The following is a 26,516-nucleotide window of genomic DNA, read 5'->3' as shown; positions in this document are numbered from 1 at the left end:
CTTTTTACTTTTTATGTTTTTGAAACAGGGTTTCACTAAATTGTTGAGGCTGGCCTCGAACCTGCAATCCTCCTATCTCAGCCTCCCAAGTACTGGGATTACTTACTCTCCAAAGAAAAAGGGTCGTGCCTGATGGATCCTCAGATGGGGCGGGGGAAGCAACCTGTCATCCCATCTCTCTGGGCTGCCCTCCCTGGTCAGATGGTAAACTCCAGAGGGCACACTTGCACAGGCACAGGTGTTCCAGTTCTCACTGCCAGTGCCCACTGGGTGGTGGTGACTACAGTTGTAGCCAATGTTTATGTAGCATTTAAGTGTCACATATTCTTCTAAGTACTTTACATGTGTTAATTTTATTCACACAACAACATGTGAAACAGGCACATTATTATCCCAGCTCCCATCCCTCAGGTCTGGCTGCGGTCTCAGCTACCCCTACAATACTGCATTGCCTGCAGGGCCTTCTGGGACCAAGAGAGGAAGGAGTCGGGGCCCTGGCCCTTGGACCAATGGCGAGTCAGCTACAGCTGCAGGGTGGAGCAGTGCTGGCTTGCAGACCACGTCCTGGGAGGGTTTCTCCACAGGATGCTATAACTAATTCAATGAATTCAAAACACACCAGGGAAACCGGGCACGCTTGTAATCCCCGCGCTTGGGAGGCTGAGACAGGAGGATCACACGGGTTCGAAGCCAGCCTCAGCTACTTAGTGAGGCTCTCAGGAACTTAGTGAGACCCTGTTTCCAAATAAAATATTAAAAAGGTCTGGGAGTATAGCCCCAAGGTAGAAAGCCTCTCGGTTCTACCCCCAGTACCACCAAAAAAAACAAAAAGGAAGAGACTTGTTCACGGGCCCTGACCCCTACGGTGGTAGTACTAGGATTTGAATCAGGCCTGCCTGACTCAGATCTGCATGTGGTTTCCAGAGAGGCAGCTCATTCCCTCAGAACCCCTGGGTGCCAGGCACGGTGCTAGGCACGGAGGGAAGAGGGGAGGACGACGGTCCCAGCAGCTCTCAACCTGCACGAGGTATGGCTGCCCAGCTCTCAGGCTCTCACAGGTGGCTGGAAGGCTGCCGTGGTCCACGCAGCAGGCCCTGTCTCCATGGTAACTGCTGCCAAGGCATCTCCAGCCTGCTTGTGCTCTGGGGGCTGTGTGGATGTGTATGCGGGTGGCTGGCTTTCTGGGTGTGGGAGCGCCTAGAGGAAGGGGGTGGCGGGCTCCCTTTACCCACACTCTCCCCAAACTCTGCTCACAGCCAGGCGTTCTGGAAAGAACAGCCCAGAAAGAAGCCCTGGGGAGGAAACACAAAAGGAAGCAGCAGAGGAAAGCAGGCAGAGCAAACGGGGCAGAACACTGGCGTCTCGGCGGTCTGGACACACACAGGCAAGCCTCCACACAGCACCCTGCCTCGCCACATCTGGCACCTTGCCAAGCCTCCTTACAGGTGAGGGAGCTGTGATAGACAAAGCCCTGGCCAGCAGTAGGATGGGCAGCCCCTGCGCCCAAGGGACTGTGACACTGCCCTGTCCTGTGGCCCGGTGCCCCTGCCTTCCCATGAGACGCTCCGTGGGCATCCTTCATTCACTTGCCAAGCACCTCCTCTGCACTGAGCCCTGGGCCAAACACCAAGAATACAAAGGTGAACTGAGCCCAGAAGGGCCTGGCACACAGTAGGACCTCATCAAAGGTTTGCAGACCAGTGAGACTTGAGTGCAAATCCTAGCCTCCCTCAGGCACTGTGTGATCCTGAGCCACATCTGTCCTCACCAGTAGAGGAGAAAACCGCCACTCCCAAGGTGCCCAGCCCAAGGGCCTAGGTTCTGGGGTCTAACTCTGCCTGGGCCTGACCCACCCAGCCGAGATTCCCAAGGAGGAAGCCATAGAGCCTTGTCACCTTTCAGACAGGAACACCACACAGAGCTGAGCCCTTGCCCCCAGGGGGAGCAGAGGACCTCACTCCCTGCAGAGCCCTGGCTGGAACAGACACAGGGACAGAACAGCTCAGGTGGCCCCACAGTCTCCTGGACTCCACCTCCTTCCTTGGGCTGCAAGGCAGTCTGCTGATGCCAGGCTGGGCCAAGCCAGGCCTCCTGATCTCAAGGTGGGCAGCCAGCCAGCCCCGGAAACAGGGGTGTATGCGGCCGGGCAAGATTTGGCCAATAGGACCCCAGAGTGGGGCTACTCCTCCCGGGAGAACAGCGGCCCTGGATGGAGCCAGGGCCTGGGGCAGCCAGGCAGGCAGAGCCGCTGTAAGGGGGAGGGCATCCAGAGCCCAGACGTGCCCTCTCAGATGGCAGCATGCCAGCACTGGCCCCAGGCCACCGCCGACCTGGCAGATCTAACAGTCTAGACTAGGCCCCAGCTGACCACACCATGGTTCTGTGTCCCTTCCCCTGGCCACTCATCACAGATCTACGCAGCTAGAACAAGAAAGGCCACCTTGCCCAAGCTCTCCACAGCTAGGGAAACTGAGGAACAGGTCGGCCCATAGCCATCTAGGTGGGGCAGCCCCTGGCCTGTGCTCCTTCTAGGTGACTTGACACCAGGCATAACCTTGATTCCCACCTTCCCCAAGCAGCAAAGTTCCCATGAACCCACTTTTTTTTTTTTTTTTTTTTTGGCAGGTCTAGGGATGGAACCCAGGGGCATTCTACCTCTGAGTTACACCCAGCCCTATTTTTTATTCTTTATTTTAAAACAGGGTCTCACTGAGTTGCAAAGGGCCTCACTAAGTAGCTAAGGCTGGCCGCAAACCGCGATCCTCCTGTCCCAGCCTCCCGAATGCTGGGATTACAAGCCTGCGCCACCACGCCCGGCTGGAGCCCACCTCTTTAAACACTTGGTCCTTGCACTGGTGGCCCTGGACTATTGCCAGTCACTCCACCTCCTTCCTGCCTCCGCACACGCAGAGGGATCTGTCCAATAAGATAACCTGCCGGCTGCACAGCGGCCACTTATCATCCCTGCCTCACAGAGGGAACTGGTCTAGTCCTCAAACTCCCTCCACCACCACCACCACCTACTTCACTGTTCACTTTAGCCCTAGGACCACACAGAGCTTCCTAAAGAGCAAGCCTCACCAAGTACCTCCCTTGCTCAAGACTAATCGATGGCTCCCACCGCTGTCAGGATGGAGACCCAGCCACCGCAGCTCCTGCCACTAGTCCCAGCAGCTGCTCCCACAGCTCCAGAGCCCAGGCAGTTCCTCAGAGTGCTGCAAAGAAGAGCAACCACTCTGGTGAGGGGCAGGAGCTGGGGTGGCCGCCATGACACAGGCTGTGCTTGGGCCTTGGGGCAGACTGGCATGGGTTCAGTCCAGTGCCACCACTAACCCCTACAGCCTCGAGCACACTGTTCAACTTCTGTGGGCCTCATTTCCTCGTCTGTAAAAATGAGATTATAATACCTACCTCCAAGGGTCACTGGGGGGTGAAATCAAAGAAGACCAATAATACACAGCTCCTAGCCAGGCGTGGTGGCGCACACCTGCCATCCCGATACTTGGGAGGCTAAGACAGGAGGATCGCAAATTGGAAACCAACCTCAGCAATAGCTGGGGGTGTAGCTCAGAGTAGAGCTACACACACACACACACACACACACACACACACACACACACACACACACCAAAGCTCCTGGCACAAGAGCTCTCCAGAACTGTGCTGCAATCTGTGAGGGGCTGGATTATCAGCCCCTTTGAGAGGTTCTGCCATAATTCAAAAAGCCAGCAATCACCGGCAGAGCTCCAATCCCTGGGCCGAGACTGCGAAGCCAGAGTCCCCCTCCTCCACTGGAAGGCAGTCCTCGAGGGGGCCAGGAGAGGAGGCCTCTGGCCCACCCTCAGAGCCCTGGCAAGGCCCCATGAAAGGCCTCATTGTCTCTGCCAGCCGTGCTGAGCTGGTGTGTGGGAGCTGCCGGGCTGGATAAAATCCCACAAAGGAGGCCAGCCCCTAGGCCAGCCTCTGAGAGACCAGGGCAATGAGGATGGCCTCTGGGCCTCTTCCCACAGGCGAGGCGGGAGTCACGCCAGCATTCCAGAGCTCCCCTTCAAGCCACCTTCTACCCAAAAAAGGCTCTGGGGTGGCCTATGCAGGCACGGGGACACGCACGGGATGTATACGCACCGGGAATAGAAATGAAAACAAATCAAGTTACGGAACCAAATAAGGGAGGAGATTAGGGAAGGAATCCAGAGGCTGCCGTAGAGAACCTCGTCTGGGCTTGAGGTTCCTAGCAGACAAGGCAAAAAGGGTAGTAGTGAGTAACAAACTCTTAGGTAAAAGTGGGAGCATTTGTCCTTGAAGCCACCCTGAGGTTGTGGAAAGGCTGCCAGTTGTCTATAACATCAGATCACATCTCATTTCAGAAGATGAACATAGTCCACAGAGTCCATCATACATCCCAGCTTTGCTTCCAGCTACCATGTGTTGGTACTTGACACTTTTAGATTTGAGGGTTGGAAGGATAAAGAACTGAACCAAATACTTTTGATTAAGTTCCTCCTATTTGCTATCCATTTTGTGAACATTTATTGAAAACCTACTAATTATCCTATGCTAGAAGTTTATACGTGATGGCGCAGTAATTTGGAGAGGTATTAAGGTTTGGACCCAGAGGCCCGCACATGATTGGCAAGCATTTTATCACTGAGTTACACCCCTACCCCCTTTTTAAATTGTATTTCGAAGCCGAGCATGGTGGTAAACACCTGTCATCCCAATACTTAGGAGGCTGAGACAGGAGGACCTTGTTTCAAAAAATTTTTAAAAATAGGACTAAGGGGTGTAGCTTGAAGGTAGACTGCCCTGGGCTTCAATTCCCAGTATCACAGAAAGAGAAAAAAAAAAGATAAATACTGAATTACCATTTGACCTGGCAATTCTACACCTAGGAATATACCAAAAAAAAATTTTTTTTAGAATTTTCAAAGAAATTGAAAACAGGTACTCACATACATACACACACATGTTCGTAGCAGCACTATTTGCAGTAGTCAAAATGCCTATCAAGGGACGAATGGATGAACACATTGTGGCTTATCTACACAAGGAAATTTTATTCAGACCTAAGAAGGAGTGAAGGACTGATACACGCTACAACACCAACGGACGCCAAAGACGTTACACTACGTGAAAAAAGCCAGGCACCAAAGGTCATACATTGCACGAATCCATTTAAACGTATTGTCCAGAACAGATAAATCCAGAGACAAGAAGCAGGCTGGTGGTTGCAGGGGGCTGGGACAGAAGGGAATGGGGGAGGGGAAGAACTGTGAAGGGGCAGAAGGCATTTTGTGCTAGAAATAAGCAGGACTCTATAGAGGGCTGGTTGCACAGCATTATGTATATACTGAATGCCAGTGGACGGCACCATTTCTGTGCATGTACGCCGCACACGTGGCACTGGGGAGTCTACCTCTGGGCTGCACCTTAGCCCTGTTTTATTTTATTTTGAAACAGGGTCTTGCTAAATTATAGCCTTGAACCTGCAGTCCTGTGCAGCCTCCTTAGTACTGGGATGACAAGGGTACACCACCACCACTTCTGGCTAACAATGCCTAATTAATTGTGGGGTACTTGGTTGATGCCAGAGCAGAAGATCCACAGAGCAGAAATCTTCCTACGACTCCTGGTACCCACGGGGACGAGGACCGCAGAGTCTGGCTTCTTGCGGTCCAGTTGCCTGAGTTTGTTCGTTGAGTCCCAGATTTCCTCCGGTGTCGCTCCACACAGAAAGAAGGATGCAGACCATAAGGCCCTACTCTTATCCTTCCCCTTCACCGCATTCTAGAACCGAGAGCCAGAACATACCTGCCTCCCTCCACCCCCAGGTTAAAAATAACCTAGTCTGAAATCAGACACCCACAGCCTGATCTTCAGAACTGCCTGGGGCCCACTAGGGAGCCAGCCAGGGGCAGAGCGAGTGAGGAGGAAGTTTCCTGACACCCAGGGCAGATATGTGAGGCTGACAAAATGGGTCCTGACAAAGCACACCCAGGGGACCCAAGCCCAGAGACGCCCCAAATCCTGCCCCAGCTGCCCAGTTCTGGAGCAGAGATTCAGGACTTGAGCAGAGGCTTCCTGCCTCTGTCTACCCTGCGGGCCTTCCTTGGCACCGTGAGAGTGAGAAGCGCTTGGTCGTATGATGGGGAAACCGAGGCACAAAGGTCTCTTTGTGAGGGATGCAGAGAATGGCCTGGATCCTGCTGGGATTCAGGCAGTCCTGGGGAAGGCACTGAGAAGCTGTGTCCTCCTTGGGTAAAACAGAACAAGCCTCCCTCATCTCATCCAAGGCAGGTGGAGGGTTGCGGCAGATCCCCAGAGGGCAAGGCACCTGGCTGGCTGTGAAGTGCTCTGCACGGGTGAGGGAGGCTGGACAGCAGGGGGTGGGGCTGGGTGGGGGCTCCTCTTTCCTAAACCACCACCCCCAGCAGCCTGAGTTTCTCACTGAACTGAAAATGTGGAGGGGGGAGGCAGCACTGGCCGGGGTGTGGTATATCCCTGAATGTGGGCCCCACCCTCAGCAGCTGAGGGGTGACTTGCTGGCCTTCTGTCTCCATGGTGACTCATTCCTTCAACAACCCCTGAGCATCCCCACAGCCCTCCCCTGTAAAATGAGAACTCTAGGAACTTAGCAGCGGCATCCGTAGGTGCAAAGCAGGAACACACAGCCCAGGGCTTTGCCAGGCACAAGGGCTCTGCTCTCAACCAGACTGGAACAGACATGCCCCACAAGCAAGCCCGAGTGGGCCACCCTCACAGAGCCAGGGGCCAGCCAGGGAACCTGGGGGTGCTGGTACCCAGGGGGTCGGCCTGCGGGAGTGTGCAGCCTGGGGCTGGCCAGAGTACCAGAGCTTCCGCTTAATTTCCCCAGTGTGCTCACACCCACGTCTCCATACCACTTGGGCACTGTGCCTGCCTCGTGCCCACGACTAGCCACCTGGGAAAGTGAACAAGCGTCTGAACCTGTCTGGGCTCAGCTCCCTCAGTTCATAAAACTGAGAGGGGTAGGCATAAGGTGAGGTGGAGAACAATCTCGCTCCCTTAAGGGCTGAACGTGTGCCAGGCTAAGGCTTTCAGGTGGGTTTTCTCTTAATCGTTACACAGCCCTAAGCCACGTTGCTGTAACCACCCCTCATCTGGCAGCAGGATCATTACTGCTGTCTCCCAGGCCCTTGTCATGGTCACGGCGTGCCAGGCCGGCACCCACCTAGAGTCAGGAACCCCGAAGGCTCCCCATCTGCTTTCATGACCTCTGCAGGAAGAGCGGTGGGATCAGTGCCCTACAGCCAGGTCAAGGCTCCCTGTGGAACCCTGTCCCACGGGCCACCACCAGTGAGGTGGGCAAGCCCTTGGTGAGCTGAGACCGTGCCTTAGGGGCCCTCATTCCGGGAGTAGGGGACACCCCATGGCCAGCCAGGTATACCTCTCTGAGGGGAAGCAACGCCCAGCATATGCCCCCGCCCAGTGGCTGCCCAGCATAAGTTCGCTTGCTCCCAGAGATCATAGGCTCACCCCTTCTGACACAGCCCCTTCTACTGAGGGGCCTGTACCCTCCCTGCACATCCCAGGAAGGAGCCCTGAGGCTCTGACCCCCAGTGTGATTGGCCCCTGCTATGTGCACCTCAGGGGAGCCACCATGACGGCCCCCAGCCTAGAACCCACATTCGCAGGCCTCACTCCATACCAGAGCCCTGGCACTGAGGTGGGCCAGCTCCATGAAGGATAGCCCTGGCCTTCCCTGCCAGACCGCCAGGGCTGCCCTGCCTCTAGGTCACCATGGCAACGGGCGGCCAGGCCAGAGGCCCGGGCCTGCCACCCTGCACACCACCTCATTTACCCTGGAGCTGGGCGGGGCAACTGTGGGCACCACAATTCCCCTCCAGGAGGGAGCCCGGGAGGATGAGAGGAGAGGGAGAAGAGAGAGCAGTTATTGAGGACGGGTGTGTGTGTGTGTATAAAGAAAGGGGAAAGAGAGCAGGAAAAGGATGAAGTCAAGGGAGAGAAAACAGGCAGACGGAGCAGACGGAGCAGACAGAGCAAGGGGAGAGGACACACTCTTCTCTTGCGCACCCTCTCTCTCTCTGTACACACACACACACACACAGCAGAGAGAGAGGAAGGGGAGGCAGGAGAGCCCCACACACACCACCCCCCAACCCCCTCTACACATTCCTCTGGCTTGAGCTGCTCTCAGCCTGGTGGGATCCTGGCGGCAGCTGGGACTTCCTGCCCCAGGAAGCAGGGCAGCCAGTGGGCCCCTGCAAGGCCCCAGCTGCCTCTCCTGGCCCCTGCAGGCCCCTCCCCTGCCCGCCCTCCCTCCCTCAGGCAGTACCTCCCCACTCAGAGCTTCCAAGGCCCCAGCCCCAGAGCTCTCCACCGCCCTGGCTCCTTCCCATCAGGCCCAGCTTCCCATGCAGAGCACAACTTATTTCTCCCCAAGCAGGGCAGGTGGGGTTGTGATCTGGCCACTGGGTGTTTTCCCTTACAGGTGTAGCCAGCCTCAGAATGACACCTAGTGGGGAGCTGCCACCTCTACTCCTGAGGCCCTAAACTAGCAGATCTGAGGGCTGGGAGATATACAGCCAGGCCGACAGAGGTGTGGAGCAGGGCAGGCACGCCACACACCGGGCACCATGTGCCTCCTCTGCCTCCTGCTCTCTGGCTACAGAATGGCCTTAAGCTGTCCCAGTCCCACCCATCCCTGCATTTCCTGCACTCTCTCAGAGGAATCTGAACCTACAAGAAAGTCTTGTTAGCCAGACTTGGCGGTGCATGCCTGTAATCCCTGTACTTAGGAGGCCAAGACAGGAGGATCACAGGTTCAAGAACAGCCCCAGCAAGTAGTGAGACTCTCATCAACCTAGGGAGAGCCTGTTTCAAAAGATAGGGCTGGGGGTGTAGCTCGGAGGTAGAATTCCCCTTAGTTCAATCCCGCCCCCTCCAAATAAGAGAATGGCTTGTTGAAGAAAAATCAAGAAGGATAGAGGAAGAGAGTAAAGAAGAGCACAGGCAGGCATGAGCAGGGGTGCAAGGCGGTGAGGCACAATGGGCCCGGACAGAATGAGGTCCTCAACCTGACTCTGACTGGCTGGATCCCCCTAAGCCTCTGGGAACCTCACTTTCCTCATCTGTAAAATGGGATTTAAAGGTCATGGAGAGAATTCAATGAGAGTCTAAGTGTAAAGAGCTTGGAACAGGGTCCACCCTGTCCACAGGAAGTGCTCCTAGTACAACTGTTTGTGTGGTTAAAAGGCCAGAAGACACAGGAAACCTTCCAGAGAGGAGGGGCCTTCACAGATCCCACGTTAAGAGACGTCTGCTGAGACTAGCCAGGCCTTTGTAGAGAAGTGGGGTGAGATGGGGCCTGTCATTACCGGCCTGCAACAATGGCCTTCACTTTCCTCCTGGCACTGCCAGTTGAACACAAATCTACCTACCACTAGAACTTCCTATTAGTCAGGAATCAAGACCGAACAGGATGGAGTCATGGCCTTCTGTGACACACAGCCCAACACTTGTGATGGTTCAGACACCTACTCACTTCCGGGCCTTTGGGAAGGAAATGGACTTTTGGAATCACTAGAAAACAGCTCGGGGTCACTGCATTGGAGTCACCACGCCAGGCATGGGGAGGAGCCCACTGAGACAGAAATAGGTATATCTGTATATTTCACATCTGTATAGACCCCCACACTGTAAGTGCTCAGTTAAAGGGGTTAAATTGGACCTGGGGGTGTCTTCAATGGAGTGTCACATTTGCTCGCTCCATTAGACACTGGATCAGATAGCTCCAATGCAGATACCTGGCCACAGAAGCCACCTCAAAGTCTACAACATAGAGGGGAAAGACTCACTCCTCCATCCCTGCATTTAAGTGCCTCCAACCACTTTATTTTAAGTTGTTTGCATGCCAGGGCAGCTCTAGCTTAATAGTTGTTTATGTGAAAACAGTCTCATGATTTCAGCTGTCCACAAACTTAACAGCCACAACTCCTGCTATAACCAACAGGGCCTGTGGTTGCTGCAGGCTTCCCGCTGTGGTGGTTGGGGTGTGGTGAGGGGACCCAGTTAGGGAAGGAATGACTCAGTGCAGGGAGGAGACAGCCCCAGGCTGGGGTTTTGCTGCAGTGTGAGGCCCTGTGGGGGAAGACTGGAGGGAGCTGGGAGTGGCCCAGAAGTGGGACAACTAGGCTGCCAGGGCTGGGCTCTGTGTGGCCAGCCACAGGCCTACGGCTGCAGGTCCTCAGCTGACTGGATTGGGAAACCAGAGGAGTCCTAATAAGGTGTAAAATCAAGACCACCCAGGGTGAACGACAGAGGCCAACTCTGGCTAGGGACATTGATTGTTGTTAAAAACCCCACTCAGCCCTTCAAGGCCTGGGAATACAGAACTGAACAAGACAGTCTCTTCTCTAGTGGACAGACAATAAAGAAAAAAAAGTAGCCGGGCGTGGTGGCGCACGCTTGTAATCCCCCACGCTTGGGAGGCGGAGACAGGAGGATCGCGCTGGTTCGGAGCCAGCCTCGCTGGCTTAAGAGACCCTGTTTCCACATAAAAAAGTTAAAAAATAGGTCTGGGAGTGTAGCCCATGGGAGTGTATCTCAGAGGTAGAAGGGCTTCCAGAAACCCCAGTACCACCAAAAAAAAAAAAAAAAAAAGTGGCATGGGGGGCTGGGCATGGTGATCCCAGGCACTACTAGGGAGGCTAAGGCAAAAAAATCATTAAATTTGAAGTCACTTTGGCAACTTAGTGAGACCCTGTGTCAAAAGTTAAAAAATTCTAAAAAGGGCTGGGGATAGAGCTCAGTCATAGAGTCCCCATTGGGTTCAGGAGGAAGGAAGGAAGGAAGGGAGGGAGGGAGGAAAGAAGGAAGGGAAGAAGGAAAGAAGGAAAGGAGGGAGGGAATAAAGAGAGAGAGTGGTAAACAGGAGAAGCTATTTAGGGTGAGTAATGGAGGAGGCTTCCTGTCTAAGGTATGGATGAATGTTTTTTTGGTATGGAGAATTGAACCCAGAGACATTCTACCTCTGAGCTATACCCCCACCCATTTTATTTGGTTTTTGTTTTGTAGTGTTGAAATGGAGTCAGGGGTCATAGGAGAAGGGGAAGGGGAAGGAAGGGACCCGAACTATCACTTCTGTGAATCAGAAAACTTCAAAGAGAAGAGGCCACCACCATCCCATGTGCCCCCGCCACCTCCTCTCTTATATACCATAAGAAGTGTAGTGCTGAAGAGCTCTTAGCCATTTTGCCATTCTGAGCCACCTTTCTGGGCCATTTTAGCCATTTTTTGAGCTGTTTAGGGGACAGTTGGGGCCATTTGGGTGCATCTCTGGAGCAGCTTTTTTTTTTTTTTTTTTTTTTTTAGGTACTAGGAATGGAACCCAGGGGCAAGCTACAGGCAAGACGATTCTCTCGTGACCTCTGCAGTCTCGTGATCTCTGGAGTCTGTCTCGCGATGTTTGGAGTCTCGTGACACCTGGAGTCTCGTGATATCTCCGCTTCTGGCTTCCAGGGTTCTGCCTCCTGTACCCACTGAGGGGTCACATCGGGGGAGGGGGACCTGACCTATCAGGGATTAGACTCTACCTCTCGGTGGGATTAGACTCTATCTCCAAGCTACACTCCCAGCCCTATTTTTTATTCTTTGTTTTGAAACAGGGTCTCACTGAATTGCAAAGGGCCTCACTAAGTAGTAGCTGAGGCTGTCCATGCTGGGATTACAAGTGTGTGCCACCGCGCCCGGCTCTCTGGGGCAGCTTTTGCATTCTCTCCCTGGGCCACCCTCATGCTTTTGAGATGGCCAGCCATTCCCCTAAATGGGTATCTTTATTTTACTTGAATTAAAACCTCTGCCTTTATCTCTGAGCGGCGCGTGTTGACATTTTTTTACGGAAGCCAAGAACCCACAGAAGTTACCCTGCTGCCCATGACAGTCTCAGCCTCCCAAGTACTGGGATTACACAGTACTGGGCTGGTCTGAATAAATTTGAAGGAGTAACTGCTTTAGGTCCTGGGGCTGCAGAACCGCAGGCAGGAGACAGAGAGGCTTGGCTGTGAGAGAAGAAAAGGTGGCGGGGGAGAAGTGGGGAGGGCAGAGCGGGTCCACGTGGCCCAGGGCTGGCAGGTCCCCAGGGAGGCTGGATTTTCTCCAGCATCATATGCTGAGGCACTGAGGGTTCCCACCATGAGGGGGAGAGAGAGGGAGGGCCTGGGCTTGGGCTTGAAAGAAGTGGCTGGCGGGTGGCAGTGCTGGTCAGACGGAATCAAGAATTAAGCATTTAAAGCACAGTATCAAGGAGTTCTGGCATGCAATCTACTGAGGATGACAGGCCACACCGAGAGCCATCAACAAGTAAGCATCTTAGATCCACAGGACTCCATGCCTGATCCGTGGTAAGCTAGAAGCCGCCAGTTTTTTGTGACTCTTCCCACGGAGAGGTAGAGTCTAATCCCTGATAGGTTGGGTCCCTCTCCCCCCACATAACCCCTCAGCGGTACAGGAGGCAGAACCCTGGAAGCCAAAAGCAGAGATATCACGAGACTCCAGGTGTCACGAGACTCCAAACATCTCGAGACAGACTCCAGAGGTCGCGAGACTACAGAGGTCACGAGAGAATTGTCCTGCCTATAAAAACATCAGTGCTTCTGCTCCTCCACGTGACTCAGCCGGCCGATTGGGACTATGTGCAACTCTCCAAATGCGTGGCTCGTTGGTCCCTTCCCCCACAGCCTGCTGACTCCCCGAGGGTGTTGGGTCCGAATAAAGCAGCAGCTTTTGATAACTTGGCTGGTATTCTACCTCCTTCGCGACTCCCTAGCTCCATTTTCAACGTTTCAATCCCTTCCCTGGATCTGGGCACCTTCAGGGACATTTCAACCAGTGCCTCTAAGACCAGATCCTGGGAAGCTTGCAGCTCCCCCCCAGGTCTCTGAGAACTCTTGCTGTGGTGGAGCCAGATGCCAGGTAGGGAATCTGATCCCTTGAGACTGCCACCCTGAAGAGGCCAGGTGTGGGTGCTCCAAGTGACAGTCCCGGAGGACCCCAACTTTGCAGTTATCCCCACTGAGGTACGAGCAAAGCCGTCTTGGATTCCCAACCAGCAAACCTGCCAGCTGAATACCACCAAGGAACCTCCACAGTACTACAAAGCAGAAGAATCACCCAGCCAGGCCCTGCCCAGCTCCTGACCCACAAACATAGGACGCCATACAACAGTTGTTGCTCAAAGCTCAAAGTTTCAGGGTGTTCTGTAGCCCTCATAACTAAAAGAGGCATCACTAGTGATCACTAGACATCACTAGTGATAGGAGAGAGTGTGGACAAAGATGTGCGCACTCCATACTTAAAGATCCATGGGGAGGGGGCCTACAAAGGAGACTGAGGGGTGCAGCTGGCAGAGGCCCCTAGAGGCGGCTCTTCTGCCCTGCTGGTGCACCCGCAGCGTCAAGGCCGACAAGACAGGAGCTGTCCCCAACTTGACCACGGGAAGGGAGGAGGAGAGAGGGAAGAAGTCTAGTCAAAGTGACAGAGAAAAGATGGGAGAGGTAGCCAAGTGGGAATAGGGACTGCAGACAACTCTTTTGGAGATTTGTATGGGAAAAAAGAGCAAAGAAACAGGCAGTAGGTGGAAGGTGAAGTGGGGGTGGGGAAGGGCTTTGTAAGTTAGAGCTCAGTCATCTGCTAGAGGAAAGAGCCAGTAAGGAGTCACACAGAGCCAGAGAGGTACTCCCAGAACAGGGGTTGCCCCAGAAGGTCCCTGGCAGAAACTCAAGGCTCCTGTTCAGAGAGCTATGGCTGCCGCCTCTATGTTCCAGGCTGGTCTTGGGGGCCTTGAATTCCCATCTCCACTCTGAAGCAGGATTCTTCATTTCACAGCTGGAGCAGGGAGGGACTTGCCAAGGAACAAAGGAAGCCCCCTACCCTGCAAAGATGCCTGGCCAATAAAAGGCAAAGGGGAGACTGGGCTGGGGTTCTCTGGGGTCCAGAACCTGCCAGGAAGGGGTAGACCCTGCCTCTGCAGCATGAAAGAGGTCACCAGCCCACCGCACATGTGTGTTGCTGGGGGATTGAACCCAGGGCCTCATGCGTGCTCCCCACGGGGCACTTTTTCATATGTATGTGGGGATTTAATGCAGAGGCATTCTACCTCTGAGCTATACTCTCAGCCTATTTTGGTTTTTATTTTGAAACAGGTTCTTGCTAAATTACTGTGCTTTGGCCTTGAACCTACAATCCTCCTATCTTAGCCTCCCAAATACTGGGATTGCAGGCATGTCCCATCACAGCTGGCTTTTTTCTAGTGGTATTTTGTTTTGTTTTCAAGTACTGGGGATCAGGCCCAGGGCTTCCTGCATAGGTAGGCAAGTGCTCCACCACTGAGTCACACCTCCAGCCTCTGCCAGTGGCACCTCTGAGACAGGGACCCAGCTGGAGAGGGCGTCTCTGACCAGTGGACCCCACTTGGGATATGGGGGAATGTCCAAGGTAAAGATGTTGATAGATATCGGGACAAGGAGTGCACAGTTCAACAGCAGGAACAGAATTAACTTGGGATAAATGTGGGAAGAGGCACCCAATCGGGAGAGTCCAGGAGAGTCAGGACCCCTGCCTTACATACCTGGAGCTGTTTATGGGACATTAGGAGGGAGGGAGACCTAGACAGTCTTGGATTTTCCCTACTGGTGGTCTTGACAGGGGGCCAGGACAGGTAGATTTATGAGGCTGGGGGCAGGGGGATGATTAGGGCCACTTTCCCGCCGCTACTGGAGTTCTTTCGTTCTCCACCCCCCCTGGCCAGACTTCACAGCCAGACCTCACAGTGCCCGCAAAGACACCCTAGATCGCCATCCCGCAACTACTCCCTGTCCACAAGGCCAGCCCGGCTGGACCAGAGGTCCCCTCTCACCCTGTCGCCTAGCTGAGAACCAGTTCCACAGTGAGACATACCTTCTCTTAGCTTCTCTGTCTGGAAACCCACTTTTATCTTTAAAAGCAGGGGGAGGGCAGAGACCAAGGCAACTCAGTCTCTCCGGAGGGCTCAGAGCACCAAAGCCATTGAGCCCTTTACCCCTTCCTCTCTTAGACCTTCCTCTTCTCCTGCACACCACTTCCCCCAGAGCCTGTAGGCCTGCAGCTTCCTAACACTCCCGTCAGACTCATGATGTGAGCCTGATCAGGCCATAGGGACTGTTATTACCATCACTCCCCCGCCCCAGAATTCCAGTCTGGAAGCAGAGAGCTGAGGCAGGGAACCAGCTAGTCTAGAGCACACACATACCCAGCACTACGGCGCATGCCTATAATCCCTGTTCTTGGGAGGCTGAGACAGGGGGATCACAGGTCGGAGGCCAGCCTCAGCATCTTAGCAAGACTGTGCTTCAAAATAAAAAATAAGCCAGGCATGGTAGTGCACACTTGTAATTCCAGCATTCGGGAGACAGAACAGAGGATCGCAGTTCGCGGACAGCCTCAGCTACTTAGCGAGGCCCTCCGTAACTTAGTGAGACCCTGTTTCAAAATAAAGAATAAAGGGGAGTGGTGAATTGGCCCGGACCACCCTTCCCCATGCCATTCTGGCATGGGGCTGTAACTATTTTCTGTATTTCTATCTTTTTAATAAACTTCTTTAAATCCTCAAAAAAAGAAAGAAAGAATAAAAAATAGGGCAGGGGGTATAGCTTGGAGGTCAAATGCCTCTGGATTCTATCCCCAGACACGTAAAAAATAAAATAAAATATAAAAAATAAATGGGCTGGGGGTATAGCTTGGAGGTAAAACAACCCTGGGCTCAATCCCCAGGATCAAACACACACACACACACACACATACACACACAGTCCCCTGGCTACAGACTGCCCTTTGTCCCTGTCACTGCTTCCTGCAACTGGTTCCCTGAGAAGGAAGAGAGAAGGCTGGGGTCTCTCCACCCCTCAGAAGGTCTCAAAAGCCGGGCGTGGTGGCGCACGCTTGTAATCCCTGCACTTGGGAGGCTGAGACAGGAGGATCGCATAGGTTCAAAGCCAGCCTCAGCTACTTAGTGAGGCTCTCAGCAACTTAGTGAGACCCTGTTTCCAAATAAAATATAAAATAGGGCTGGGAATATAGCCCGGAGGTAGAAAGCCTCTGGGTTCCACCCCCAGTACCACCAAAAAAAAAAAAAAAATAGAAGGTCTCAAACCAGAACCACCTGGTTCTGCTGGTTCTGCAGTGCTGCTGGGAACAAGAGCTTCTTTAAGGGAGGCCCCAGGGTCACTCCCCTCCCACCTCTCACCTGGGCCAGAGGCCACACCTGGGCCAGGCCGCTCCCAGGAGATCACAGCCTGTTCTAGGGGTCACATGTAGGACAACACCAAGGAGTGGAGACCTGATCATCAGCACCCCCCAGTGAGCATCGGGAGCCAAGGTCCAGCCCGGCCCAGCTCAGGCGCTGACTCAGGCTCCTGAACAGCTGAACGTGGTTTCAGTGCTTTCTACACTGTAAAGTGACTGTGCACACAAGAGGCCAGGGAACCTCAAGTGCAGGTGTAGGGCCAGTGTGCATGTCTCTCCAGAGTCTAGTGCCTCACTGTAATATTTTGAGCTCCCACTATATGGCAGGTCTTTTTTGGGGGCTGGGGGTGGGTACTGGGGGTTAAGCCCAAAGGAATTCTAACTCCAAGCTATATCCCCAGTCCCTTTATTTATTTATTTATTTTGAAACAAGGTCTCACTAAGTTACTAAGTTGAATATAAAAAACAAATGGGCTGGGGATGTAGCTTGGAGGTAGAACAACCCTGGACTCAGTCCCCAGTATCAAATACACACACACACACACACACACACACACACACACACACACAGTCCCCTGGCTACAGACCACCCCTTGTCTCTATCACTAAGTTGCTGAAGCTGACTTCTAAAATGCGACCCTCCTGCCTCAGCCTCCCAAGTGCTGGGATTACAGGCATGCACCACTACACCCAGCTTGTAGCAGGTCTTTAAGACACTCTGCGATGGTCCTGTACACATAACATGGTTTGTTCCTCACCAAGCCCTTCAGGGGACGAGGATGCTTCTGGCACAGGACTGGGGGCTGAATGAAGCCGGCCACCTGGAGGACTTGCTCAGGGCTCACTGGAGCCGAGACTCCACTCTTCCCTCTACCAAAGCTGGCTCTGCTCTTCAGCTGTCTCCAAGATGCTTAACAATTCGTGTCTACTGACATTAAGAGTTAAGGCGGCTGAGGACCACCTGCTACTACAGAGGAAGCCCCAGGCGGGATGCGTATATCCCATGGCCCAGGGAGCCAGGGGCGCCCTCACTGCCAAATTCCTCTTGCAACTGGCTTTTCCTTCCTCTCACCGGTGCCTTGGCCTGGACGGTACTCCCTAACCTGGAAAAGTTTTCGGGGCGAGGTAACCCATCACCTCCTCCAGGGAGCCTGTGCCGACCCTCCCTGCGCTGGTGAGGGCCACCGCGGGGCTTCCCTGTGCACAGCTTGGCCACACAGTGCTCCTACCATCGGCTGGCACCTCTCTCAGTCGCCCTATTGCTGGGGTGCCTAAGGACAGGTGTGCTTTGATTCATCGCTGGGTGCCCCAAAGATCCAGACTCCGGCCCTTTCTATCACTGCCCCGGTGCCACCTCCTCCTGCAGGGTGGCTCCTGGGAGCAGCAGGGGCACACAGGCCTCAGCCAGGGTGCCATCAGAGGACCTAGCTGGCAGCACCATGTGCCCCTGGAACCACAGACAGAGCAGGTACAAGTCAAACATGCCAGTTCCTCCGCTCAGCCAGGTGCGCCAGAACAAGGTAAAGAGGCCGGTGCAAAGCCAAGCATAATGGTTCATCCCTATAATCCCACTACTTGGGGGGCTGAAACAAGAAGATCGAAGGTTCAAGAACAAGCCCCAGCAACGTGGTAAGAGTCTCAGCAACCTAGAGCGACTCTGTTTCAAAAAACAAAATAAATAGGACTGGAATTCTAGTTTGAAGGTAGAATGCCCCTGGGTTCAATTCCCAGTACCAAATAAAAATAAAAAATAAAAAGCCTAGAGCAGGGCCCCTGCCCAGTTGGAGCCTAGAGTCAGAGAAGACTGAATTCTCTAACTAGTTCACAGTGGCTTAATGCTGCAGCCTTGGTTTTCTTATTTATAAAGCCAGCTGAATACCAGCAGCCTCACAATACTCCTGACACAGCCAGGCATGATGGTGATGCCTGTAATCCCAGTACTTGGGAGGCTGAGACAGGATTATTGCAGGTTCAAGGACAGTTTCGACAAGTAGCCAGATTCTCATTAACCTAGTAAGACCCTGTTTCAAAAAATAGGGCTAGAGGAGCAGCTAAGAGGTAGAATGCCCCGGGTTCAATCCTCAGGACCACAAATAAATAAATAAATAAATAAATAAATAAATAAATAAATAAATAAATAAATACGCGCCTGACACTTGGTAGCGCCTCAACAGAAAAGTTTTCTTTTACCATCTCATCTGACCAAGCAGTCTTGCCACTGAACCACTGAGGAAACTCAAGTCCAAATGAGATGAAAGAAAAAGGGGGAGACACAAGTATCTACTACGGCCAATCATGTCAAGTTCTGCCTTTCTCTAATGTCTGTAATTCTGCCAACAATCTGACAAGATTTCTAGGACAGAGTCAGTTTATAGGACAGAATCAGCATCACTCAGCATCACCCGGGCGGGGCTCTGGACCCTCTGCTGACTGGCGGAGCCATTGGGTGACCCTCCAGAGGCTCCAGTGTGACCCTGCCACCAGCCCAAGCACAGGCCAGGGGCAGTGGCACAGCCTCCCTAGACCCTGCTGTGTCTGTGATGGGATGGGCTCAGACAGCCTGGGACCCATACATACGGTGTCAGTGTGCAGGGTGGGCAGAGGAAGCTGGGGTGACATAGGTGTGAGGGTAACAGAGGCTCCTCACTGGGGACCTGCAGGCTCCAGATGCCTCCCTGACCAACTAAAGGATGAGGAAGGCATCCAAGGCTAGCAGGTGAGGGTCCTGGGACTCTGGCCAGCTGCATGAACCCAGGCACCTCATCTTGCTTCTCTGTGCCTCAACTGTACTGATGGCTGACCCTATGCCCGCTTCCTTGCTGTGAGGGATTAGGGGCAGATGGGAAGGCCTTGGGACCATCACAGTCCTCAACATGCAGAGATGAAGAGTCAGGATGATGTATTTCCTTGGTCTCTGAGCTCAGCCTACAGGGTCCGCACATCTTGCACTAAGCCTGGGGACCAGATAGCCCCCCAAAAGCTCACAAGTGACAGAGGCCACAGCTCTCCAAACTCAGCCTATGAGGCCCAGACCCACAGCTGCAGCAGCTCACAGCCTCACCGCCGCTTCTTCCAGCTGTTCTGCCTGGGTTCACACCACTGTAGGCCACGGGGGCTCCACTCAGCAGTTCAGGAGAACCAAGATTCCCCACCCTGGAGCCTGCAAATAAGCACTCTTCCCTCCGCCTGCAACGCTCCATGGCTGGTTAGGTCTGCTCAGCTGTCAGCTGCTCAAAGCTGCCCCCTAACCTACCTCTCTCCCTCATGGTTCCCAGTTCTTCAGATGCCTATCAAACCCTACAATGCCACTTACGGCCATGTGACCCAGGAAAAGTCATTCTCTTTGTCTCCATTTCAACTTTAATATGGACACGGTAACATCATCTACTTCACAGAGTTGCTAAAAGGAATAAATGAGTAAATTATTATTCACAGCACTTATTACAGATTGGCATTGTTATTTATTTTACTACTGTCATGCCTTGGCTGTGGAATGTGCCCCCAGAAAAGCTTATATGTTGGCAATGCAGCAAGGTTCAGAGGTGAAATGACTGGATCAGGGCTCTGACACCATCAGTGGATAAATCCATTAATGGGCTAACAATCTTAATGGAAGCTGAGCGTGGTGGCACACCCCTGTAATCCCAATACTTGGGAGGCTGAGATAGGAAGATCACAGGTTCACACCCAGCCTCAGCAACTTAGTGAGGCTCACAGCAACTTAACAAGACCCTGTTTCAATAAAAAGGAAAGGGGCTAAGGGCATAGTTTGGAGGTAGAATGCCCCTGGGTTCCATCCCCATACCAAAATAAATAATAATAATGTGAATGGTAACTAGGCAGGCAGGTGTAGCTAGAGGAGGCAGTCACTGAGGGTATGACCGTGGGGACTAACAGTGTCTGGCACGCTCTCTCCCTCTCCCTCTCTCTCTCTCTCTCCCCCTCCCCCTTCTCGATCTCGATGTCATAAGTTGAGCATCTTTCTTTTCCATGCTTTGCCGCCATGTTTCTGCCTTAGAGCTGGCCAACCATGGACTGACCCTCTGATATCATGAACCAAATAAACTTTTTCTCCTCTAAACTGTTCCTGTCAAGTATTTTGGTCACAACAACAAAAATCTGACTAAAACAACCATCTTTTCACCACCTCTCCCCTATTAGTGGTCAGCTCCATGTAGTCATGGGCCACAGTATATTCAGTACTTGCCACATTAATCCCTCAGTTAAGTACCTATGGAAGAAACAAGTGAACATCTTGAGGAGACATCATTAACTCTTGGACCAGGCAGGATGGGGACTCAAAGGGGAAGTGATGGCTGAGCTGGGTTTTGAAGGATAAAAAAAGAGTCCTTCAGACTCTTAGATTACGAGCCTAAGGGTGTCTGCCCAAGGCCAAGACCGGGATTCACACATGGCTCCTGAACAGACTGACACCAATTGTTTAGGTCTCAACTCTTCCTCCAGGATGCCTCTGGGACCACCTCAGCCCCCTCTGCGCTCTGGTCAATCATGCATTCAGTAAGTTTTGAACTCTTACTATATGACAGGCACAGCATTTTATGTCTATAGGTCTCCCCTACCCCACTGAGTGTCCTCCAGGTGATGAGTCCCTGCCTTTCACATTCAAGACCACCCTCAAGGTGGTATAGAGACCCTTCACAAATGTTCAGAACCCCCATATATCAAGGCTGGGGGACCCTTGGGATCACCCAGCACACAGGCCACAGCCTTGGGCCTTGGGCCAGGCATTCCTTTCTCTGGGCCTGTGTGCTGGCGGACCCTTGGAATCAGAGAAAGGAATGCCTGGCCCAAGGCTGCACAGTGAGGAATGAGGGGAACAGAGATTCTAGCCCAGAGGCCATGGCCTGAACCTCCATATTCTGGGCTAGACCCCTGATGAGGTGGGAAGAAGCTTCTCCAGCTGTTCTCAGGTACAGAGTGGGGTAGTGCGCGGTGCTGGGGGTCTGTGAGCATGAGTTCAGATACCCACCATTATTTCTGGCCTTCCACCCCCCTGCTGGCAGCACTACCTGGATTCAAGGTACCTGGGAGAACTGGGGCAAACAGCCACATCATCATTTCCAGAGTTAAGAACAAATGCCCCTGAGCCCCGCTGGGAGCTGACCTAGCTAGACTTGAGGCTGGACAGAGGTTCCCAGCTCTCCCAAGAGTCTGGCCAGCCTCCTGTTAGGGCACCAGCGGGCCCCTGCCAGCCAGAAGGATGAGCCTTAGTAACCCATACAGACTACCCCTTGAGTGGGAAAAAGAGCTCTCCACTAAGACAGCACAGGGAGACCTCCCAGCACCCCAGATTAGTGCTCAGCACCCTCCTGCCCCTGCTCGGTGGCAAATCCACAGCTCCATAGACTCGCGGCTCATACTTGCCAAGCGATTGCTCCATACCTGGACGGGGGAGGGAGAAGCTAGAGCCCCTCTAGCCTTAGGCTGGAAAAGCCTTAGCCTCATGCAGAATGAGGCTTGTGGTTAGCTGAGAACGCTCACTTCTATTTCCAGTTTAGCCTGGCTTCTTTAGTCTTGGGTGAAGATAATCTGGGGGGTCTTTTGGTTTGCTTGTTTTTCATTAAAACACATTCAGGACCAAGCCAGAACATATCCCCAAACTCTCCAATATTCCAGAGGAGCTAAGGGAATTCAAGAACAAGCAAGGAAAATCCAAGCTCTGCCAACCAGGCAACAGTTGAAAGGTAGAATCAAGGCCAGAGGGTTTTGAACTAACATGAGGTCCCTTGTGTCTGCAGGGGCCCAGTTTCCACATACAACACTCACCTCTCCCCCAAGAATCAATGGAGGCAGTGCAGGGGAAAGGAGGGCTGGATGCTGCTTCTGGGCTTTCATCTAGCAGAGCCTCAGATTCTTTAAGAGCTCAGACTCTGGAGCAAGGACCACTAAGTTCAAATCCCAGCTCCACCACTTCCTACCTATGTGATCTTGGCAAATGGCTCTCTCTGGGGGTCTCAGATTCCTCATCTGGGATATGGGAGTGATAGGTGAATCCACCCATAGAGAGTGGAATGAGTTAACAGCCATGACTTTGGCGTGGTGCCTGGACACATGGGAGGATCTGCTCCCATTGCCCCATCTGTAAATGGTGGCAAGGACACTTCTCTCACCCACACTCTGTCCCCCGTCATTGATGAGGTTAATGGAAAAAGAGTCCTGAAGGGTTGGCTAGGCACAGTGGCACCCACCTGTAATCCCAGTACTTAGGAAGCTGAGATAGGAGGATCACAGGTTCAAGACCAACCTTAGCAACTCAGTGAGACCTATTTCAAAAGAAAAAATTAAAAAGGGCTGAGAATATATCTTAGAGGTAGAATGTCCCTGGGTTCAATCCCCAGTGGGTTAATAGGAAGGGCTTGAAAGAAGGCCCAGGCAGCCCACCCAGCAGGGAGACCCTCTTCCCTGGGCTCCAAAGACAGAAGCAAAAGCCTGCTGCTCAGATCGCGCCTTTGGGCTGGCTGAGAAGCTGTCTGTCTCATTCATTCATTCACTGAGCATTCTCTGGACTCTGGCCAGGCCCAGCCAGGAGCAGCCTCCTGGGGCTCCCTGGCTGGTGGACAGGTGCACATGCTTGTCAAGCCCACATGCCGGTATGAACAGGGGAACACACAGAGACGCACGGAGACGTGAGCAGCCTGCAGGGCTGTCCAGAGGAGGGAGCACCTGCGCTGAGTTGAGGGCTCAGAAGGCCTTGCCAGGGCGGCACAGGGAGGCTGGGGTAACTGGCAGACAGCGCAGCATGGACACCAGCCCGGAGGGGACCACAGATGTACACCGAGGCAGTGGACAGTAGCTCAGTATAGCTAGGGGAGTGCAGAGGGCACCCCATGGGGAGGGGCCCAGGCAAGGCCAGCTCGCCAAGACCCTCCAAGTCAGGTAAGGATGGGGAAAGTGGTGCTGAGGGAGAGCCACTTGTGCCTTCCAGAAGCAGGTCACGGGGCTGGTGTGGAGGACAAGACGCGCTGGCCAGGTGAGGCTGCTGAGTGCAAGGATGGCTGTGCAGACAGAGGTGGGGTGAGGCAGGCGAGAGAAAATGAAAGAAACAGGCAGAAAGGAGCCACAAAGCAAGGGCAAGGAAATATTTTAAAGTTCTGTATTCTTTTCCCAACCTGTCACTCCCAAATTTCTGAGAAACCTAACCTTGGTGCACTGTTAATTATCCCACCAATAAATAAGAAAGAGAGATATGATATTTTGAGAAACCTATAAATTAGGGGACGTCCCAGTAGTATCTGCTGATCAGCCAATGAAGATCCTGTCTGCCAATGCCCATACCCATAAACTGTCTTGAGTTTACCAGACTGATGTCATCCCTACAGACCTTCCCATACTCACTCCTCACCAAGTTTCCTTTAAAAGATGAGCTAGGAGCTCCCAAAACACATCTCCTGCCCTTTTTATTTATTTATTTTTGGTTTTGGCACTGGAGACTGAATCCAGGGGCATTCTACCTCTGAGCTACACTCTCAGCCCTATTTTATTTTTTTATTTTAAAACAGGGTCTGAGTTGCTGAGGGGCTCACTAAGTTGCTAAGATTAGCCTTGAACCTATGATCCTCCTGTCTCAGACTCCTGAGTACTGGGATTACAAGCATGTACACCACGTCCAGCTTGGTTTTTGGGTTTTTTGTTTTGTTTTGTTTTGTTTGTTTGTTGGTGGTACTAGGGGTAGAACCCAGAGGCTTTCTACCTCCGGGCTATGCTCCCAGACCTATTTTCTATTTTACTTGGTAACAAGGTCTCACTAAGTTGCTGAGAGGCTCACTAAGTAGCTGAGGCTGGCTTCAAACCTGTGTGATCCTCCTGCCTCAGCCTCCCAAGTGCAGGGATTACAAGCGTGTGCTACCATGTCCGGCTCAGCTTGTTTTTATTTTGAAACACAATCTTGCTAAGTTGCTCAGGCTGGCCTCGAACCTGCAATCCTCCTGTCTCAGCCTCCCAAGCACTGGCATTACAGGAGTGTGCCACCACACCTGGCACATCTCTTGGTCTTAAGAGGGCCCACATTCTCCTTTGAATGTGTACTCTTGCTTTCCTAAATAAATCTCTGCACCTCAATTAACACTGTACTGAAATTCTTTTAGTTGCATAGGTCAGGGCCCCCCTGATACTGAGTCCAGTTCCCCCTCTCTCTGGGAACTCCAGATGACTTCTGGAGACATCTCTTCTCCCATGACAGGGAGATAGGTAGGACATCTTTTATTTTATTTGCCCCAGCTCCTTTGTAAAGGCTTCAGCTGAAAGTGACCTGGACACACAGTCACTCTGCACCCAGCGCACATTCTGCACCCCGTGCTCACACTGCACCCCGGGCACGCTCTGCTGGTGCGTCCTGAGCTTTCTCCGCACACCAGGTCAAAGGCCCCATCAGCCGCCACTGAGCACTTGGGTCTGTATCAGGCCTCAGCTCCTAATCTCAGCTCCAAGGTTCCTATCAGGAGGTTCCAGGTCAAAGTGCGCTTCAAGGTCACCCCACGGGACACTTTCACATGGCCTTTCCCTCACATGGTCCTGTGCTTGCTCTCTGGTCCTCACACCGTCACACTCGGTCACTCACGTACACACACACCTGCACCCCACAGCTTCTGTCAGCTCCAGGGCCTTCCTGAGCTCCCGGAGTTAAACCCACAGAGCACTGGCCTGGAGAAACACACGCCCCCCACAGAACCCCAGCAGAACTTGCTGCCGGCGATTCTGCTCCACACAGCCAGCCGCTGGGGACCTCACAGCCCCGGGGTGCGTTTGCGGATGGTGCTTGGACTTAAGCTGCGGGAGACTCTGCAACTTCTCCTTCCAAAGAGAGCTAGAGAATGGCCCTGGAAAGTGAGAAGGAAGATGCAGAACTTCTGACGGAAAGGGAAACGTCCAGCTCTTTCTGGGGCCCTAGCCTCCCACGTCCGCCCCCTCCCCTCCAGCCCCGGCATACCCTTCGCAGGTGATTTCCGACATTCTGGATCATTGCGCGTCCACTCCTGAGCGGACCGCAGGCTCCCAGAGACAGACGCGGTCACCTGAGCCACAGCCGGCTCCAAGTGCAGCGGCTGGCAGGCAGGGCCTCTCCTCGGCTCCTCCTCCCCAGCTCCCGCCCTCCCAGCCAGCTGTTATCACAGCCCCGTCCTCTCCACAGACCGCCCTCTGCCCCCTTCTCCTAGAACCCGGCACAGTTCCACAGAGGTAAGCAGGCTGGGCTGCCGCTACTCAGGAGCCAGTGCTGCCTGCTGGGCACCCAGCCCAGTGCTCCGTTGTCTCCCAGCCCAGCCAAGCTCCAGTCACCTCTAATCCCCATCATCCTGCACATGGGGGATATAGCTCTGGGATGCCCCCCAGGGGCTGGGAGCTTCAGCTCACCAGCCCAGATTTCCATTGGTCCACAAGGGGTCAGGCTGAGACCTGGCAGGAAGCCAGGACCCCCTGCTAGGGCTCCCCATCCTGAGGAGAGCAGCCCACCTGCTCCCCCTCTCCAGGCCCCAGAGTCTAGCAGCTGCTGGCCAGAAACAGTCACGCACAGTCCTTGCTTCCTTAAAATAGGAAATAGGATTCTTCTCAAAGTGGCACCTGCCAAATTCCACCCTGATGGCCACACAGGGTTCAGCCCCTGCAGCCACCGCCGGCTAAGAGTCCACCAGGATTTTCCCTTCTCCCTTTGGCTTAGGCAGGAAGCTTGACAGGGATCCCTGCCACTCTCCTTGGACTTAGGATGGGACAGTAAAGTGCTCCGTAGTAAGAAGTGTGGGGAAAGGGATCACAGCAAGGGGGCTGTGGGGAACAGTGGATGAGGACTAATACCAAGTACCCCATAATAACCAGGCTCCGCTGTGAGCCAGGCCTCATGCTGGTCCTTGACTTGGTTCTGCCAGGAAGGTTCCTTGGGGAGGGGAGATGATGTGCCCCAGGTGGAATTGCCAGTGCCTACCAAGCAGGCAGGGACAGGTATGCCCAGCCCTGAGGCCTCTGCCCTTTCCTGTCCCCCACTGCTCCCAGTTCACTAACCACAAACTCAGCATGCCTCCTCTGGGCACACTTTGGTTGTGACGCCTGGATTCTGGGCCTGATTCTTTTTGCTCGTGTGCTGTGTGATTCTGGACATGCCCCCTCCTTTCTCTGGGCCTCCCTGCTCTAGGGCTCTGGGACTGTAAAGTCTTTCCCTGTGAGCTCAGACCCTGCTTGTCATCTGTCAGCCATTCTGCATCTATAAATTAAGGCCATACCTTAAAAAC

At 53.4% G+C, this 26,516-nt stretch overlaps 1 protein-coding gene across 1 annotated transcript in view; it reads right to left on the bottom strand.

Moving 5' to 3' along the window:
• ACOT11 (acyl-CoA thioesterase 11) overlaps positions 1–25,258 on the bottom strand; it is a gene marked incomplete at both ends in the record, with an annotated part of 49,799 nt that extends 24,541 nt beyond the window's left edge. The window contains one exon of the mRNA XM_080692305.1: positions 25,226–25,258. Within this exon, the coding sequence (XP_080548431.1) occupies positions 25,226–25,258 (33 nt within the window). The remainder of the gene's footprint in view (positions 1–25,225) is intronic.
• Between the last annotated feature and the right edge of the window lie 1,258 nt (positions 25,259–26,516).

Source organism: Muscardinus avellanarius (genome assembly GCF_963383645.1).
Source record: "Muscardinus avellanarius genome assembly, chromosome: 3".
Lineage (NCBI taxonomy): Eukaryota > Metazoa > Chordata > Mammalia > Rodentia > Gliridae > Muscardinus > Muscardinus avellanarius.
The sequence above is the reverse complement of the archived record's forward strand: the minus strand, read 5'-3'. Positions and strand labels throughout refer to the sequence as shown.